The sequence below is a fragment of the Lepisosteus oculatus genome, chromosome 21 (genome assembly GCF_040954835.1).
Source record: "Lepisosteus oculatus isolate fLepOcu1 chromosome 21, fLepOcu1.hap2, whole genome shotgun sequence".
NCBI lineage: Eukaryota > Metazoa > Chordata > Actinopteri > Semionotiformes > Lepisosteidae > Lepisosteus > Lepisosteus oculatus.
This window is the reverse complement of record NC_090716.1, coordinates 4,397,489-4,416,170: the sequence shown is the minus strand read 5'-3', so window position 1 is coordinate 4,416,170 and position 18,682 is coordinate 4,397,489. Positions and strand designations below refer to the sequence as shown.

The window sequence follows — 18,682 nt, the reverse complement described above, 5'->3', positions numbered from 1 at the left end:
CCCTCCGGAAGACGGAGCTTTCCGAGTTGAAACTTTTATTTTTGGTGCGCTCACAACCATATGCAAATTCCGCCGCTGCTAACATTTGTCTGGGCAGGGCGTTTGAAAAGACCGATTTAAAACGTGAACGGGCCTCTATCAGTCATGGCCTATTGTTCGCCGTTACGCTTTTTCTAACGTTAGCAATGGCGAAGGTTTAGCTATAGATTCAAAGACCCGATGTTGCCTTTGATGCGATGCCGGGTTTGTTGGAGTCGCCTCCTGTTTGTGAAGAGAGGTTTCCCCCGAGTTATGTTGATTTGTAGAAAATAACGCTTCGTGTTGTCTGTACATTGATGCCCCATGGGGGGGTAGTTGGGGGTTGGGGTGATGTATAGTTTCTCATTATGCTTCACCCTCGCATCTCCACTTCCGATTGGTTCATTCTCCTGTGTAGCCAGATGGCCCGTTCAGCCCCCCTCCTCCCTTCTCTCTCTCTCCCTCCCAATAGCTCTCTTCTTACTACCTCCAGAAATATACCACAGGAGTTTTTGTTCAACAAAATCCCCCCCCCCCCCCTCGTTTTTATTTTCTTTCACCGGATGATTGCCTGCGCGGATTTTATTTCAAAACGACTTGGGGGACAAATGGAAAAGGGGTTCAGCCGCCGCTTTTGTGCTTGGTAATTGCGTTGTTGTTTTTTTCTCTCCTGTGGCCACCGATGATCTCCGATGTAGTTGTATTTTCAGGGTAAATCCGAGGCAGGTGTAGTGTTTTTTACCCTCTCTGTCGTACGCTCCACCCCTCCCCCACACGAACCCCCGTGCAGCAGCTCAGTAGTGTCGATTTGTGTCCTATTGCCTGTGTGGTGTCAGCCCTTCACGAACGAGAGGAGTTGTAACTCTGTGCGCTTTACCCACGGTTACATTGTAACCAAAAGAGTTTTCGCTACTATTGTTTGCGGCAACAGATCTGTTTTGGACACGGCGAGCCTGCTGTAGACTTTCCTTTTGTGTGCTTGGACGACTTCGAAAACGTTTACTGTAGAGATTGAAGTGAAGTACTTTTTTCTCCCCCCTCTACACCTGCTTTGTTCATACAATTGAACCAACTCCAGCTTTTGTGTTGGTGTTTCCCTTAACTGTCCCATTGAGGAAGAGGGGACGGTCATGTTTAATTCTACGTGACAAGAATTTCATGTGTAAATTTCCAGCTTTTGCAAGTTCGGGGTGAATTTCTGAATTAGAATATGAAATGCTTTTTCTTTTTCCACCCCAAGCATGACCTTGCCTCTGGCTCTAGGTGAGAGCCGCAGTTTATATCGGGGAGCCGTCTCAAGTCGGGGTTGTGTGTCGTGTTAGCGTTGACAGAATTTGTCATACTTATAAAGCAGGTTGCTCTGTGTTGGAATCGGGTCTTTGTGCTGAAAGCCAGAAATCTGTTTACTGCCTCCATTTATTTTAATCCCCCTCCGAGAATCGAAAGAGAGCCTAGCTAAAGTTACGCATTTAATTTTCTGAAAAAATGCCAACGCAGGAATGTCTTTCAGATCGCTGTAGTTTACCTCCAAAGCTCTTTCTTTTCAAGTCCCGTTCTTTAGAAACGAATACCCAATAAGGCCACAATGTCGTTTTAATCTTGCAAAAAATGACTCTATAAAGCGACCTGAACGTTTCGCCTTTTGCGAGTTTGAAATCTCCGCATGATTAGAGAAAAAGAGCAGTTTTACAAGTTTTGCGAGGGGGGAAAATAAAAACGTTCTTGCCTGTTCATGGTTGGTTTTGCACTGTGGTGGGCTGGCCAGATGGTTTGAATCAGAGCACAAGTATTTCTAGCACAGTATTCCAACAGAATTTTAAATTATAATGGGGGGTAGTTTTTTTTTTCTCAGGGAATGGTTCTCCTTTAGTGTTTTAGCTGTATTGGTCCGCTGCTAAAGAGAACAGAAATACAGCCTGTAATGTGAATCTCAACCCGTTGAGGCGATGTAGTGGAATTTTGAAGGTGACATTTAGCCAGGTTGCTAAGCTACACTGAGTTGGTTGATGGTTCCTGAGAGGATCTAAGCAAATCGCATCTCCACCCTGCAGGTAAACGGAGGAGTCATGGGGTGTTGATTCGGTTCCATCTTTTTAAGTTTGACAGAGATGCTACAGACCTTGTCACGCCACAGAAGTGTGACCACAGGCGCCGAAGTGCTGATTTGAATCAGATTTGTGTGAAATTTCAGAGTTTTTTTTGGTCTGTTTTCAGTTTAAGTACTTGTTTTTAAAAAAAATCTGCGTGTGTTTGAAACAAAATAATACTTTGCGGTTCTGCAGCAGTTGACCTGCCTGTTTGGCCCCATATGCAGGGCAGCAACAGACTGACGGGACGTTTGTCGTCGCAGCTGAGCGAATGTGTCGCATGAGCTGGCGTAACGGGCGCGAGGAGAAAACGCACAGAAACCGCGGTGGAGGGCTGTGCCCGAACCCGCGGCGGCCTCTCTGACGCCTGGGCCCCGTGTGTCTCTCTCTCTCCCGCAGAAGAAAGTGGTGGAACAGTTGCGGAAGGACCTGCTGGTGAGCAAGGAGCAGCCTGAAGTCAAACTCCAGGCCCAGCCGGCCCTGCCGCCCCCCCCGCCGGGCGACGGCAAGCACGCGCCCCCCGCGCCGGCGCCGACGGAGGCCAAGGCCCTGGTGCAGCCCGCCCCCGCCCAGCTGCCGCTGTCCCTGCTGGCCCAGAACGCCCCCGCGCAGCAGGTAGGCAGCACCCGCCCCCCCCAAAGAGCTCCCCTCCGTGTCCGTGTGGGAATCGGGGTCTCCGGAGAGCCTCGGTCCAGCAGGATTTGTAGATCGCCATTAATTGACCGGTCTCTCAGGAGAGGGGGCGACCCCACTGCGCTCAGTGGAACAGGCGAGTGGTTCAATTCATTGAAAGATCACTGAGGGCCAAAATCCCCAGTCCCCAAGGTCCAGAGTCCGGTTAATTGAACAGATTACTCGCTCGACCCCTCAAGAGCTGACAGGTGACGCTGGTCTTTCAGAACAGGTGATCTATAAGTCTAACTGGATTGAGGCTCGCAGGGATGGGATATAGAGCCTAGCTCTGTTTTGTTTTCTGATTATTTCTATGCACCTGCTCCAGCTAGCAAACACCAATAGCAGCCCTGTTGTGATCGAATATTCTGAAGATTAAATCACATACAACGTTGGGTTCCAGGAAAGGTTTTTATTTCTACTCCACGGGGGCCATATGCAATTAAAACAAAGGCGACTAAATGGAATTAAGACATACAGAGCTCTCCTTCTTTCTCTGACTTTCTTTCTCCAGTTGTTACCTGCATGGGGTGTAGGCTTCATTTTGTTCTGAAATTAATAGAGCTCTCCTCAAGTGCAGGCCCACAGTAGAACCTCAGTCTTACAATATATGAATTCCCCTCAGCCAGTCCAACTACCTGAAGTGTAACACGAAGAAAGCTCTCCAGGTGGCTGGAGACAAACTGACAGTGACACTGTTTACCACTCGCAGTGCTGTCCGTGGTACTGTCAAAATGTATTCGGTTTGGGCTGGAAGTTGTTGATCCATCGATTTTTTTTTTTTTAAGGATTTTTTAGACAGTTTTTTTCTGTCTATACCAATCCTGAATAGTACATCTAGGCCTGGCGACATACTGAGAAAATGAAATTCTTGTCTTTTTTTCTCAACACACACCTAGCCCTCGGGACTGGCTTTGATTAGCATGGTGAAAACGGGGAGCTGGCTTTGTGGTGACCTGGGTTGTCTCCAGGGTGAGCTGTAGCTCTGGACAAGAGGGGGCCGCCTGCTTTGTAAACGCCACCAAGCAGGAGAGCAGCCGTACTCAACATCAGAGTGAATGCCAAAAGAGAGTGCCCTTTCTGCAGCAGTGAAGAGGCCCCTTTTATATCTATATATTTCACCAGAGTATGCAGAAGCACAAAAGTGACTTTGGTTTGCATTTTAAAAAAAGCAGCAGCATTTCATTTGAGTTTCAAAGGGGCTGTTACTCAGGTGACCCAACCCATTGTGCTTTCCGGTAGCAACAGGACTTTTTATTTAGGTGCGACTGGCATGAAGCAATAGATGTCTTTCACAGCTGCAGACGAAGTTGAAAAGAAGCGAGGCTGAGGTTTGGAATCTGGTCTGAAGTTTTCACCGTCAGGCACTTCCTAAAGGCGCGGTAGTCTTGTTGGATGAAAACTACTTTTAAGAGGTGTCAACCGTGGTCCGGGAATACGTTATTTTTCTGCTGGGGAAAACAAGGGAAGAGAGTGCGTACACAGCATGTTGTCTTTCTTAAAATTTTAAAAAGACTTTCGGGACGAGGAGATGTGCGTCTGGAAAGGGGGAGGAGGGAGAGGTGCTCTGGCTTCTGCGAGCATACCTGACCCCAGACTCCCCCAGCAAGGAGCAGAGCGCGGAGGCAGGACTCCTTTCCACTTAGACCCGCCAGTGACAGAGAGCCTCATGGGTGACAAATGTGGAATCATTACGAGGGACCTGAGGGGGGTTCAGACGTCGCTCATTTCCGCAGGAACCCGCTGCCCGGCGCAGACTTCAGCTGTGTCACTTTCTCCCGCCGCTGGTCTCCCGGGTGTAACTCTGCTCTCCATCTTTTCTCCGCGCTCGTTTGTCAGCCCTGACTAACTTCTAGGGAGAAGGCTTCTTGTGTATCTTTTTTTTTTCTCTGAGGCAAGCAGCAATGATCCCAGTACTCAGCGAACCGTTTGATCCAGCCCCTCTGCACAGCCTCTTCAGGAACAGAAAGCACGCAGGTTTTTGCTGTCTTTTTTTTTTACTTCTTTTTCTTGCCGAAACAGTCGTGGGACATCTGCTGTCGGAGGCAGCTTTAATCTCATTTTGACGCGCAATTAAGGCCCTACGTAAATCCGAACAGCAGAAAGTAGAGGCGTGGGGGTGGGGGGGGACCTTTCTAGAAGTTCATTGCAAAGGAATCTGGGGGAAAAAAATCCTTTCAATTATATTTAAACATCGGCTTTTTTACTTGCGATTCTCAGATTTAAAGTCTTCAAACTTATTTGCAAAGTTTTCTTTTAACGAAGGGGAGCAGTGTAGTCCCATGGCGCTGCCTTAGAGGCAATGTTGTTGTTTTTGGCTCTGACAGTAGGAGCTTGTGGCAACGATGTGCTGATTTTCAGAGGTGCCAAACCTTACACTTTGACTTGGTTCCAGTCGGTTTACTTTCCCCTCTCTCCTTTTGCTCCAGTTGTTTGTTGCCAACGGCGTACCAGTAGCATAACCGCGAGAGAGGATCTCTTTTGATACATTCTGAAACCTTACAGGCCACTACTTCTGAGACGGGAGTTTTAAGGTATTTTGCAGAGTTTTATTACAGGTGCCTCTTCTGCACTGTCGAGCGGAAAGATTTTGTGGGTCCTGATTTTAGTTTTAAGTTCGCTTTGCGGCTCATCCGCGTGCTTTTGATGTGGCAGGCGATGGGGGAGCCTCCCAGACTGGCAGGTTTAAAGGAGTAGATTGAGCTGCGCTGACGATGTTCCGTCAAGAGAGTTTCAGATGAGGCGCCGTCCCTTCGACCCCCTTCAGCCCTCGAGTCTGTGGCGGGAGGTCTTCGACATGCCGTGGGGTGGTGGAGCGTCTGTGGGCCTGGTGTTTTTGTGTGTCCTAACCTGAGCAGGAGCCTGTGCTGTATCCCTGTGCGCCCGGGGCAGTGACCCCTGCTTGGCGCGACTCTGTGGGCCAGATTGAACTCCGCAAACAGCCAGGTGGAGGAACAGCGGGGCGAGACGCTGGTGCCCGTGTCCCAGCCTGGCACCTCGTGGACCCTCTCCTGCGCAGTGGATCAGCTGAACCGGCCGGCCTGCGGCGCCAGTCCTCACATGGCGCCCTGCGTGGAGGGGAGGCTTCCGTGTCGTAGTCGTTCTTAGTATTGGCGTAGTTGTCCTTATTAGTAGCAGGTTGTTTTTTTATTGTAAATAGATTTGATAGGGCTGGAAACTGCTTGGTGTAACCCGGGTAGAGTTTATTTTGTGTTGTGATGCAAAATAATAATAATGATGATTATTATAATAAAGCACCGCCACCGTCAAGGCCTCTTGCTTGCCAGAGGAGCAGATGCTTCATTGTTGTAGACGCTGATCAAACATGCTTTCAGAAACGCTTCGTCAGGCCCGAGTTTCTCCAGGCCATTCAGCAATGCAGAAATAATGCCATCAGCATTAGTGGCATCAGGTTCAGCCAAGTCAAGTGGGAAGGCTTTTGGGCTCTCTGCTTTTGTTTTCTTTCATTAGAACCATTTACTGTACCTTTGCACATTGCAGGCCGTTTTTCTTGGTACTTCACTCTTCACTAAAGCATGCATTATTATTGGAGGTGTTTTTGCTTGTTTTCTTTTTGTCATTGTTTCTTCCTGCTCAGAGACAGGAACGTAGGAAAGTTCACAGACCAGAGGAGTTTCCCTCAGCCCATCTACCTATCTGGTAATTAGTAGCTCAGCAGGTGTGAGCCTGGTCAGTACCTGGATGTGAGGCCTCCTGAGAAAAACTAAGCTTGCTGCTGGAAGAAGTGTTAGTGGGGCCAGTAGGGGGCGCTCACCCTGCGATCTATGAGGGTCGTAATGCCCCAGTATAGTGACGGGGACACTATACTGTAAACAAGCGCCGTCCTTCGGATGAGACGTAAAACCAAGGTCCTGACTCTCTGTGGTCATTTTCTCGAAAAGAGTAGGGGTGTAACCCCGGTGTCCTGGCCAAATTTCCCCCTGGTCTTTACCAGTCATGGCCTCCTAATAACCCCCATCTCTGAACTGGCTTCATCACTCTGCTCTCCTCCCCACTGAGAGCTGGTGTGTGGGGAGAATACTGGAGCATCGTCCTGGTGGGGCTACACACTGGTGGTGGTAGTGGGATTCCCCATGACCTGTAAAGCACTTTGAGTGGAGTGTCCAGAAAATATATAAAAGTGAAAGGAATTATTATTATTGTTTTGATCCGCAGGTCTCATTCATCCATTTCTTGAAAGAAGCTACCTTACTTTGCCTTTGCCCTTGTTCCATTGCTTACCCTGAGTTGGGTAGAAGAATTAAAACGTGATTGCTGCCAGGAATGTACAGTAGAGTTTGAGGCATGTGCACCTGATCAAAAGGAGACACATTTGTTCTGAGAACTCAGACGCCTCTTCTCTTTCCAGAGTGTGTCAGTGGGTAGGCTGATGTCTACATATCAAAGCGAATGTTTTAAATCTGCTTTATATAAAATCATAAAAAAAACATTTGTCTTTTTCTGTAGTTCACGTTTGCATGTTTTTCCACCTTGGTTTGACACATAAACAGCTGCAGCCGGTGCATCCCAAGTCTTACTTTAATGACATACCTGCACCTCGAGCAGCGCGTAAAAATTCCTCCACCTGTTTAGATTTTAACCACATGACTACCTCTCACAGAACATGCCTGCAGATCATGTGAGCGCTTTGCTGTCTTCCAGCCGCCAGTGGAAGCTAGCCAATGAAAGCAGGTCTCTGAGCAGGCGCTGCTCATCACTGCCACTGTGGAAGTGCGAGAGAGGGGTTGAAGTATGTATGGATGGGATTGACAGGGCTGGTCTTTAAGAAATAGAAAGCACAGCTATTTCATTTCTTGTCCATTGTTATTCTGTGATGGAGGATCAGTTACGTTTTGCTGTGCAGTGACCAACCAGGTTTGAGGATAAAAACCAGGCCCTGAATTTTTTTTTCCCAAGTAAGCAAGCTGTTCTCCAGAATTTTCACATTTCTTTTGTTTAATGTAAATATATATGTATTGTTTTTTTTTAGCTGGCAAGCTCTTCTTCAACAGGAACGATTAGTGAAAAAGAAATGTTCTCCTTAATCATGCGCGTTTTCTGAGACCTGAGTCACAGCGCCCTCTGCTGCTTGTTTTGAACTTTTTTGTAAAAGTTGACTGTATTATTTCCAGTCTTTCATGTATTCAAAGAGCTGTGCTGTGGTACCATTGTTGTGTGCATTGTAACTTGGAATGCTATAACTTCACAGCCCTAGTTCTGTTCTAGGGCCTTCAGAAGTAAAGACATCCCAGGAAACTGCATACATGCACAGTAAATCAGATTGAATGCACATTCCTGACATTGTTCCACATTGTCTTTTCTTGTTGGGAAGGGTGGGGGTGTATTTTGTAGGCAGTCTCTTATTTTTTTTGGGGGGGAAATCTCTTTTTCTGTCGTAGAAAACGGTGACGGTAACGCCGGTCATCGCCACCAAGACTCTACCTCTCGTGCTCAAAGCTGCCGCCCAGACGATGCCCGCCTCCGTCGTGACGCAGAGGCCCACTGTCGCCATGGTGACCGCGATCAGCAACACGCAGAAAACCAGCGCCAACACGGACATGCAGAACGCACCCATCAACCTCCAGACTTCCAGCAAGCTTGCCAGTCCCGGCACCGAGGCCGTGAGGATAGTGTCCAAAAACGCTGTCACATTAGTAAGCCATTTATGTTTCTTTCTCCTCTCAGTGACGGGAAAATACTGATTTTTTTAATGTTCTAAATACTCTTTTAGGGGGCTGTCCCACTAAGTGTTAAAAAAGAAAGCATTTATTCCGTATCCTTACTTGTTGTCTTCACCATTCTTGACCTTAGAGAACGTGCCTCAAAGGCAGTTAAGTTTCATTCTCTGCTTATGTGGATTTCAACTTGCGGTGTACAGTTAACAAAAAAAATATGCTTAAAATACCATAAGACCCCAGCGGAAATCGAGCCACTGTAACGTACCTCCGATGTTTGAAAGTGGTCACTGTCTCGTCACAGGTGCAGGCAACAACCACTGCCCACACTATCAAAGTTCCTCAGTTTATCCCTCCTCCCCGACTGACGCCTCGACCCAACTTTCTGCCACAGGTTCGTCATTGTTGCCTCTGTGTTGAAAGCATGAATCAGCAGCTGTTAGTGCCATGAGTAGACAGGGAGGGAACTTCCCCCGAAGGCCTTTGATATCCCCAGTCGCAAACCATCATGACATTGGCCTTGCGCTTGTGCCATTTATAGAATCATCTGGGCATGACTAATTCTGCAAATGTTTATCTTAACATATTTTCTGTTGCTGCTGTTTATTATATCTCCGCCTGTACACCTGTTAAACCCCAAAACGGTTAATTTTTTTTTTTGTTGCTCGACAAATTTTGTCTCCCCCACTTTAATGAAATCCTTTATCTTCCCTTTTAGTTTAACTGTCGTGTTTGCTTGTTTGCTACCTGCAGTTTCACATTCTCGTTACTGATGGATGTAGCATGGCTCATGTTTTTTTCCCTTGGAATGCGCCAACTTTTGTTTGTTTGTTTTTGTCACGGTGCAGCAAGGCGTACAGAAAGCAGGAAAGTTAATTAGTGTTTGTTAATCAGAGGGTGTCCTGCTCCACTTTGTGTTGAGGGCTACACTAGAGAGATGCCGTAGTTGTGATTTTGTGCAGTGCAAGTGAAGTACAGACTGACTAGGGGCAGGGAGGGAGAATTTTTAAAGTGAAAGTGAAAATAAATACATAAACTGGTTCTGGATTGCTAATGCCTGAGGAATATTACTGTATATGAGTCCGGGTGTTTAGAATCGATTCTTTAGCCCGAATGGGTAGTAATTCTTTTAAAGTCAAATTAGGTAGGCTAATATGATTACTTTTTGGGGATTTTACCGTAGTTTCCCAGAGATTCAGGCAGTACTTTCTCCCCATACGGGCTCAATACTGCCAAACAACACACTGTGAGCTTTAGACAGTCGAGGTTGTTCATTGGAGCCAAGCTCTCCTGCTATAGTGCTCCACTCTTGTTCATTTTAACAGGCATCCATTACCCATTCAGCTGGAAAAAGAATGTTAACAGCCTTACGCAACTGGGTGCTTGATTAGTTCTAATACTTCTTCTAGTACTAATTAAATGCATTGCATTGTCCGGGCCTATTTTCCTCTCGAAGGTCTGTGCTGTGCAGTACTCGAAGGTGGTGGTCTAACCCTACCCACCCTCCTCCTCCTCCTCCTCCAGGTGCGACCCAAGCCCATAACGCCCAACAATGTGCCCATTGCCCCCGCGCCGCCCCCCATGCTGGCGGCCCCCCAGCTCATCCAGAGACCGGTGATGCTGACCAAGGTGACGGCCACCTCCCTGCCCACAGCCACGGGCTCCATCCACCAGGTGCGCATCATGAACGGGCAGCCCTGCGCCACCATCGCCAAAACCATCTCTCCGGCGCAGCTCACCAGCATCGTCATCACCGCGCCGGGCACCAGGATAGCGGGGTCGCAGACCCTGCAGATCAGCAGCGCCAACACAGACGCCAAGGTGAGGCGGGTCGGGGTCATGGGGTCAACGGGGTCAAGGTTGGCCTATCCTGTAGCCTAGCCCCACCGAAACAGGAATAGCTGTCAAGGCTGATGAGTTAGCCATGACCTGTTTTCTTAGGGGACACTCAAGATATTTTTTTTGTATCTTAAAGAGCGTTAAAGTGCATGGAGTTTTTTAAATGTAGGACAGCCGTCAGCGGCCGTAAAGCAATCAGGAGATGATGTGCAAAAAAATAAATCGGTCGGCACCTGATCAGATTGCCCCCGGCCTGGCTGACGGTGGATTAAGTTCCTCTTCGTTCTCGTGCCTCCTCCAGACTGTTAAAGTTCAGGGCGGGACCGAGGACAAGTCGCCAGTGACCGTCTCTCCTTCTCCACCTCCTCCTGCCCCGGCTCCCCCCAAGCCCAAGCGAGAGGATAACCCGCAGGTGAGACCCTCGACCTCGGTTCTGATCCGTCCGGAGCCCGCTGGGCTGTGCCTGCCTGGAGAACAAGTTGAACTTGTCCCGTTGGCAGTCACTGTTCCGTCTCGAATGCAACCTTGAAAACATCCCATCGGGGTAAAAACGAAATAGAAATCCGCGTTTTCTTTCTCCCGTTGTAGAAACTTGCCTTCATGGTGTCCCTGGGATTAGTGACGCACGACCATCTTGAAGGTAGAGTACAAAGAAGCTTTATTCCTGCCGAGTCCTAACCACTGCAAACACAGAGACAAGCACCTTTACATGTGATGGGGATCCCCTGAACCAGCACCAGTGTGCAGCCCCACCTGGATGATGTGCCAGCACGCTCACCATACCGGCTCTCAGTGGGGAGGAGAGCAGAGTGATGAAGCCAGTTCAGAGATGGGGATTATTAGGAGGCCATGATTGGTAGAGGCCAGGGGAAATTTGGCCAGGACAGCGGGTTACACCCCCACTCTTTTTGAGAAATGCCCTGGGATTTTTAATGACCCCAGAGAGTCAGGATCTCAGTTTTACATCTCATCCGAATGACGGCACCTTTTTACAGTACAGTGTTCCCGTCACTATACTGGGGCATTAGGACCCACACAGACCGCAGGGTGAGCGCCCCCTACTGGTCCCACTAACACCTCTTCCAGCAGCAATGTTAGCTTTCCCTGGAGTCTCCCATCCAGATACTGACCAGGCTCACACCTGCTGAGCTCCAGTGGGCTGCCAGCTGGGAGCTGCAGGGTGACATGGCTGCTGGCCAAAATGAATGAAATGAGATGAGCATCATACATACCTGTATAAGTATAATGGGAGGCATTAAAAAATTAAATAAAAGCTGCGGAGTGTTAGATTCATTTCTTACCTTTTTAATGTCCCTCAGTCATACTCATGGAAGGGGAATGGGCACGCGCACGAGACCTCGTGTACTTTCCTGTGAAGCTAATGCAGCTCTGGTTGTCTTCTTTCTTTAAACGACGACAGAAATCCAGAGCCGGAGACAGGAGCGCAAGCGAAGGACTACTGCCAATCCTGTATACAGCGGAGCAGTGTTTGAGCCCGAGGTACAGACGCATGGACTGCAGGGCCGAGATCTCCCGATCCCTTTCCCACGTTTCCGACAAGCTCCGGCTTGGCACCCTCTGCAAAAGGGCCTCGACGTGTTGCAGGAGGGTTGTGATGTGGTGTAGCTGGACAAAAGGTTTTATCAAGGCCAGAACAGTGGGGATCAAATTCTGTTGATCTCACTGTGTTGTAGTTGCATTACAAATCATTTAAAGTATTTGCATTGTACATTTTTACAAACGCCTCCTCACAAAAGCCTCATACACCTCATCAAGATGCCAACGAGCAAATACTTCGATGGTATTGTTTAACAGTTTCCTTTCGGCTTGTGACAACATCGTAAAGCTGTGTCAACAGCCTATCCTGTAGCCACCAAATTTTTCATTGCAGTTAATAAAAGTGCAGCAACTTTATAATGACGCTGCCACAGCAATTATCTGTATGAAGGAAAGCTACATGTAAAAATGAAGAACTGATGAATGATTGTGCTCTAGCCTTGAGAATGTATTCAGTTGTAGTTCTGTAAATTAAGTGATATAGCTAAGCTTTTTTTTACTACATGTAAAACACATCATCCCGATTTTGTGTTCTAGTTCATTTTGCCTTATCAGTATGTTTTTTGTCACAAGCCTCACTTTTTTTAAAACACGATGTTTTGCCACGCTTGCAGCGCAAGAAGAGTGCAGTAACGTACCTGAACAGCCCCATTCACCAAGGGACGAGGAAGAGAGGTCAGTATGACACTGCGCCACTCCGTCATGGAGCGCCCCAGGGAGACCAGACTGAGCATGCATCTTTTCTTGGACCGTTTGGAATGTTTTTATTTTATTATCGCTGTAAACATTCCCCGCAGCTAATGTAACTCCATGGTAGCTTTTATTAGACAGCCATTCATAAATTAGCTCTCCCTCGAGCCTCGTAAGAACTGTACTTAGCAGGTGATGGCTGCAGCTGTAACATCACTACAATGTCATTCTGAGCAGCCAGGGTGGCTGAGAAGGGGCTATGCATGATTCTGATGCTAAAATGTGTAAAGTTATTGCTGGCAGCCTACCAGTGCTGTAGAAATCTTAATATAATGCAGATTGCCCTAGCTTCTGTGCTCCTTGGCTCTCCTCAGCAAAGCATTTCATCTCTTTGCACGTCTGTATGGAGCAATGCTTTTTTTTAAAGAATGGAAAAGTTGGTTTTCTGCTTGGATGTTAAACGGAGAAGTGTGGGTTTGAAATTTCAAGAGACGAAAAACGCGATTGTGGATTCGGCAAAGTTTAAACGAGCACCGTGATTTCTGGGTTGTACCACATGCGCACAGAAGCTGGGTTAAAGGAAAGCATGCATACAGACCCGAGTCACAGAGAAGCTCACGAATCGCGGACAAACCTGGTGCATTTTTATAGCTTATTATTGCGCTGTGTCTAAAAGACCAGCTGCAGATTTCAACTGAACGTGACCTCCCCTCCGCTCAGTCGTATTGGGAGATAAGAAATATTTAGCCGAGGGGCCTTTCTCCATTAAAGAGTTCATTCTGCACCAGTGTCCTCCATTTTTTTAACACGAGCCGTCTGGAGAAGGTAATCCCGGCTGACGACTCCTCGGATGTCATGATTGCGAAGCTGTGAAGTGCTTCACAGTGCATCACAGCGGGAGAGTGAGAGCGCTTGAGGGTTCGCTGGCGCTGTGTTCTAGTTGCTTCAGCTGCCGTTCTGCCAGTTTGTGCCTGCAGGCCCTGACCCTTGCCCTTTCAGCCCCTGAAGAGCGAGGGCATTCCCCTGCTTCTCCTGTTTTAATATCGGTACCCGCTTGTTGCTTTTCCTCTGGCTTCTGCACTAACTCTCCTGTCTGTGCTCCTCCTCCTTTTTTTACTTCCACGCTAGCCAATGAGGACCCCTTGTCAAAGGTATGTTAGAAAATATTTTCTTCCCCATTTTTCCTTTTTGTTTTTTTTTCCCTTTTATTTTTTTATCGCTCAGGTCGCCCACCTAAATTCAACAGCGTTCCAGAGCTGGGGTCCCTCACCCCGACCTCCCCCCCATCCAGCCTGCCTTCATCCCCGGCCCACGAAAAGACGGAGATTGGGGGGTTTCACTTCCCAGTGCTCTCCCAGAATCTCCCTCTGCCCAGTCCCAACTCCGGGGATGTAAGTAACTGCTGGTGGTGCCTAAGCCGGCAAGGATGTTTCAGAACCCCCCCACCCCCCCCCTCCCCCACTCCCCGTGAGGAAGTGTTCCTGTGCTCAAACTGGGGATCTGAATCCTGGATTCAGCTGGAGCTGTACTGTCGGAGATCCTCCCTCTCAATACAGGGCTCGTCTACCAAGCCACTTCTTTTCCAATTAGCTCTGTGTCCCACCTCCATCACTCATCGTTTCAATTATTTTTTGTGTTCCTTTATCAAGTCGATAGCCTTACAAACAGTGGACAGTCTACCTTGATTTTCTTTTTTAAAAAAAAAAAGAAAAGCTACGATAGAAGCGTGGCGCCCCGACATCTGCTCTCCGAATCTCTGGGCTGAATTCCTGCGTGCAGTGCTCTTGCACTTCTCTGCCCCGGGACGTTCTCTCGTGTGAAAAGCCCCCGATGGCTTAGGAGAAGAACCTGCAGCAGCAGCAGTCCTGTTTTGGCCCTGATATACGTGTGCGGATCCCCTGGCGGGTGCAATGCAGTGGGATGAGCTTTTAGAACCGGCAGATGTTGTGCTCCCCCAGTCCTCCCCCCAGACAATGCTGTGTCTAATGGCTCTGGCCTGTAGTGGCAACCGTACTGACTGAGTGCCATTCTTCCCGACAGGGAGACATCCATGAGGATTTCTGCACTGTGTGCAGGCGCAGTGGACAGTTACTCATGTGTGACACGTGTTCACGCGTCTATCACCTGGACTGCTTGGACCCACCCCTGAAAGCCATTCCCAAAGGCATGTGGATCTGTCCAAAATGTCAAGACCAGGTAAATACAGCTCTGACCGGTCCCACGGCCCAGAAGCCCCCCACTCCCCCCCCGTCCCCCCGTCCCCTGTCCCCTGCGGGTCTGCCCGCCAAGGATCGCCCAGCCCCTCTTGCGCTGTCTCCCGAGCTCGGCCAACGCCAAGCACGTGCTGCAGCGGCTAACGAGACGGACGGCGTCCGCCTTGGCGAGCCCTGGTTTCGCAGACTCTGAGTCGTGCATGAAACAGGCGTCCGGCTTCTCGCCCTTTGCTCCTCGGGAGAAGCGCGCGGCGGCGGCGGCGGCGGCGGCGTCAGAGCGGACGCGCTGCTCCGAACTCGTGCCCGAGAGTGAGACTGTTCCATGCTTTGTAAGATCCCATGTGCTCAAATGACCACGTGTTTGTGTCCGGGCAGCAGTGCCGTTTGTGTTAAAAGTTGGAACGAAAAGCATTTCATTTTTATGTCCATTTTTCTTTTTTGTCCGTCCACCTTCACCTCCCCCCCCGTAAAACCAGGCAGTGAGAGTCGAGGGATGTCCGATTCTTGAATTCCAGGCCTCGTTTCCCCCTGACGGAATTGTTTGGAATATGTTTTTTTTTAAACGTTTTGGTTGTTTTTTTTTCCCGTTTCAGATTTTGAAGAAAGAAGAAGCGATTCCCTGGCCGGGTACATTGGCTATCGTTCATTCCTACATCGCGTATAAAGCAGGTACAGAGGAGGGGCAGGGCTCTAGCCTTGTAACCCTTGTAAAGGGTTGTGGGTTCGAATCCCAGGTGGGACACTGCTCTTTCACCCTTGAGTAAGGTGCCTCTCCAGAATTGCTCTGGTAAAATCCCCTCATGTATAAATGAATGCAAAAGTGGCTTTGGATAAAAGCATATGCAAAATAAATTTAATAGTAAAAGTTAGACAATCAGACAGCTCAAGCAGTGTATAATATAAGAGAACCCTATGTACAGATTTATTCAAAAGAACTAAACCTTGAAAATGCCTTAAATTTCTTTAAGTGGGCCAAGTCAAATTTCTTGAAGTCAAGACCAAGCAGTATTGCAGCTCAACTCCATTGGTTGAAGCAGCACTTAACTTATTACTCTGAGAGTACTGTGGAAGACTTGGAGAAAGGAATCTCTGGAGCTCTAAAACTCCAACCTTATCCTCTTAGGCAGCAGGTTAATCCGGTGCCCTTTTAAGATTTGTAGCCTTCTCTCCGGTGTCCCAGGAGCTGGCGAGATTGTTGAAAGTGTCCCATGCGGGCGATTTCTTTTTCCCTTCCGAAAAGTGACGCGTTTCCTTCCCCTGTCCTCGCAGCGAAAGAGGAGGAGAAGCAGAAGCTGGTGAAGTGGAGCACCGAGCTGAAGCAGGAGAGAGACCTGCTGGAGCAGAAGGTCAAGCAGCTGAGCAATTCCATCACGGTGAGTGTCCGCAGGCCTCTTCAGGAGAGGCAGAGGAGAGAGAGAGAGCGCTGGGGGCTATGAGAACCTTTCTCTGTCCCGGAGACACTCCCGGGGGGGTTTTATCAGTCCCAGGCCTGGTGAAATAGTGCATTTCCTGCTTCAGTCTGTCTAGAAATTAATGAGTGAATAGTAATTCTGTAGGCACTGGGTTGCACAGCAGAGACTACAGAGCAAAGGAAGGTTCGCTTTGGCCGATTGAAACTTTTGCTGCAGTCGCACGTCCTTACCAGACTCTTTATTTGTCTCCGCCCCAAGAAATGCATGGAGACCAAGAACACGATGCTGGCCCGGCAGAAGGAGATGCAGGCCTCCCTGGAGAAGGTCAAGCGCCTGTTCCGCCTGGTCCAGGGCACGCAGGGCCCCACCAAACCCGCGGAGGGCGCCCAGGACGCGGAGGGGGTGGCCAACGGGACGGACGGCGGCGGCGGGGGCAGCAGGGAGGAGGACGACACGCGCAGCAACGGCAAAACCTCAGAGCCTTCCCAGCAGCCCGCTGTAACCCTCAGCAGCTCGGACACGAAATAACCCCCCCCCCGCTGCCGCCACCGTCGCCGCCGCCAAGAGCAGAGGTCCTTGTGGGACGGGGAACGCCCGACGCTCGGAAGAGAACCCGCTCGCACCCGGAAGGTGCCTAAGTTGCCAATCAATATATATACATATATATATATTTTTGTTGTCGTTGTGTATTGTTGGACTGTGTCAACAGTAGAATTGCATCCAGAGTGCCAGCTTTGGGAATCGAGAAAGGGAGGGGGAAGAAAAAAAGGGTGGCTTTTGTACCAGCGTCATGCCAATTGTTCATTAATTAATTAATGAGAATAATAATTTACAAACATCACACCAGTGTGTGCCTGCAACAATCGCCATGAGCCGCGTTCGGAGATTATTCCCGGGGGCGTCCTCGTTCCTTCGTTCCTCGGGGAGGAGTGTCCAGGTCGGAAAAGGCGTCGACGTGCCCAAGGACTGTTTAAATCGCCGTGGAGTTCAGCTCGCGTCCCCAGCGCGGCTGTTGAGTTCCGGCGCGAAACCAAAAGATCAGCAGACGGGGGGCGAAACGCCGGACAGTATTTCTCGACGAGGGCTGGGGGAGGGGAGGGGGGCTCTCACGGAGGTATTGCTGTCTTGTAGCTCACAGAACTGCGGCGCCGAGCGAGATGACCAGCGATCTCTCTCTCTCTCCCCCCCAACACCACCACCACCACCACTCTTCTCACACAGAACAGCAGGAGGGCCCCTCTGAGACAGCTTCACTCCTACACGGGATGAACGTCCACAGCCGCCAGTACTGCTGGGGGGACCTGATACACACAAGACAAACACTGACAGCAGCAGCACGTAATGCTGATCCTGCAGGATTTAAAAAAAAAAAAAGAACTGGAATCCGTTACAAAACTGACAGAGCATCACCAGACCATGCATGGTAATGTTTATAGGAAATAGTGTCAGTCCAATATAGTGAGTATTTGTGAGTCAAGTGTGTCGACGTTCCTGACACTAATAGCGAAACTGCAAGGACGCCATCTCAAAAAAATTATTTATTTCTGGGGAGTATTTTTTTTAATAGGAAAAAATATTCAGGTCTTCCTAGTGTTATTTAAAAAAAAAAGATCAAGAAAATCTTTAAAAAACAAAAAAAGAAGAAAAAAAAGAAAAAAAGTGCTTTTTCTGTTTCCTAAAGTCATTTCTAATAAAAGGTGTTAGAACTGGAATAGTTTCTGTAAATAGTTTTCTTTTTTTTAAGAAATGTTCTTTGTACATAAAATATACTTACTGTCTGTTAAATTCTGAACTGCCAAATGCTATTATATCCAAATCCAGCAGGGAAGTGTCTTCTTATATCATTTAAAAACAATTAAAAAATTCAAGAGGCTTGGTTTTCCATTAAGTGAAAAGTTAAATTAGGAGTCCCTGAGAGAGAGAAAATGCAGACGGTTTTATCTGAGTGTATTAAATGGAAAAGAAACCAATTTATCAGAAAAATCCATTTGTTCTTTTAGCAATTGTCACTGCAATGTAAATATGAATGAGCCAGGCTGTTTTTACTAAGGTTTACAGTTTATGGATCTTGGCAATTAATTTGGGGAGTTGGGCTTGAATCGTTCCCTGAAACAAAAGCACAAGCTTGTCTTAACAATAAACCATCTAATAACATAGGCAAGCTCTTTATTCTCCTTACATGTGTAGCGTATCTGACCCCAGACTCAAACTGCAGTCGCAGGCACATCTCTGAACAGCTGATCTTGCTCAGTGGGTCTTGTCCTTATTGAGGGGTCTGCAAGGCGTGGTCTCGATTTGACACGGCCGAGACTATTTGAAGAGTGTAAAGACTGTTGGTCGTGAGCATGGATTTCAGATTTGACCCTTGTTTGAGGTTTTTTTCCCCCCCACAATTCAGCCTGCGTGTGAAGATTGTGAGTTAGACGGGACAATTCTGGTATCCGGTTTCAAGTCCTGGACGGATTTGGTGAAGAGTCCCTGGACATGACAGTGCTATCTCTGCATGGCCAAAGAAACCA

At 48.4% G+C, this 18,682-nt stretch overlaps 1 protein-coding gene across 6 annotated transcripts in view; it reads left to right on the top strand.

Moving 5' to 3' along the window:
- Positions 1–18,317, top strand: part of phf21aa (PHD finger protein 21Aa) — a 70,433-nt gene extending 52,116 nt beyond the window's left edge. For 2 of the 6 annotated variants that reach the window (XM_015338607.2, XM_069181433.1), the window contains exons 6-18: positions 2,505–2,720; positions 8,177–8,431; positions 8,757–8,846; positions 9,977–10,273; positions 10,593–10,703; positions 10,880–10,931; positions 11,712–11,791; positions 12,463–12,523; positions 13,763–13,929; positions 14,579–14,734; positions 15,345–15,420; positions 16,021–16,124; positions 16,422–18,317. In XM_015338607.2, coding sequence (XP_015194093.1) covers positions 2,505–2,720; positions 8,177–8,431; positions 8,757–8,846; positions 9,977–10,273; positions 10,593–10,703; positions 10,880–10,931; positions 11,712–11,791; positions 12,463–12,523; positions 13,763–13,929; positions 14,579–14,734; positions 15,345–15,420; positions 16,021–16,124; positions 16,422–16,691 — 1,935 coding nt within the window. In that variant the 3' untranslated portion in view covers positions 16,692–18,317. Of the gene's footprint in view, positions 1–2,504; positions 2,721–8,176; positions 8,432–8,756; positions 8,847–9,976; positions 10,274–10,592; positions 10,704–10,879; positions 10,932–11,711; positions 11,792–12,462; positions 12,524–13,666; positions 13,690–13,762; positions 13,930–14,578; positions 14,735–15,344; positions 15,421–16,020; positions 16,125–16,421 lie in introns of all 6 variants that reach the window. The other 4 variants (XM_015338609.2, XM_015338608.2, XM_015338610.2 and 1 more) reach the window with 4 other exon arrangements.
- Positions 18,318–18,682: the final 365 nt, after the last annotated feature.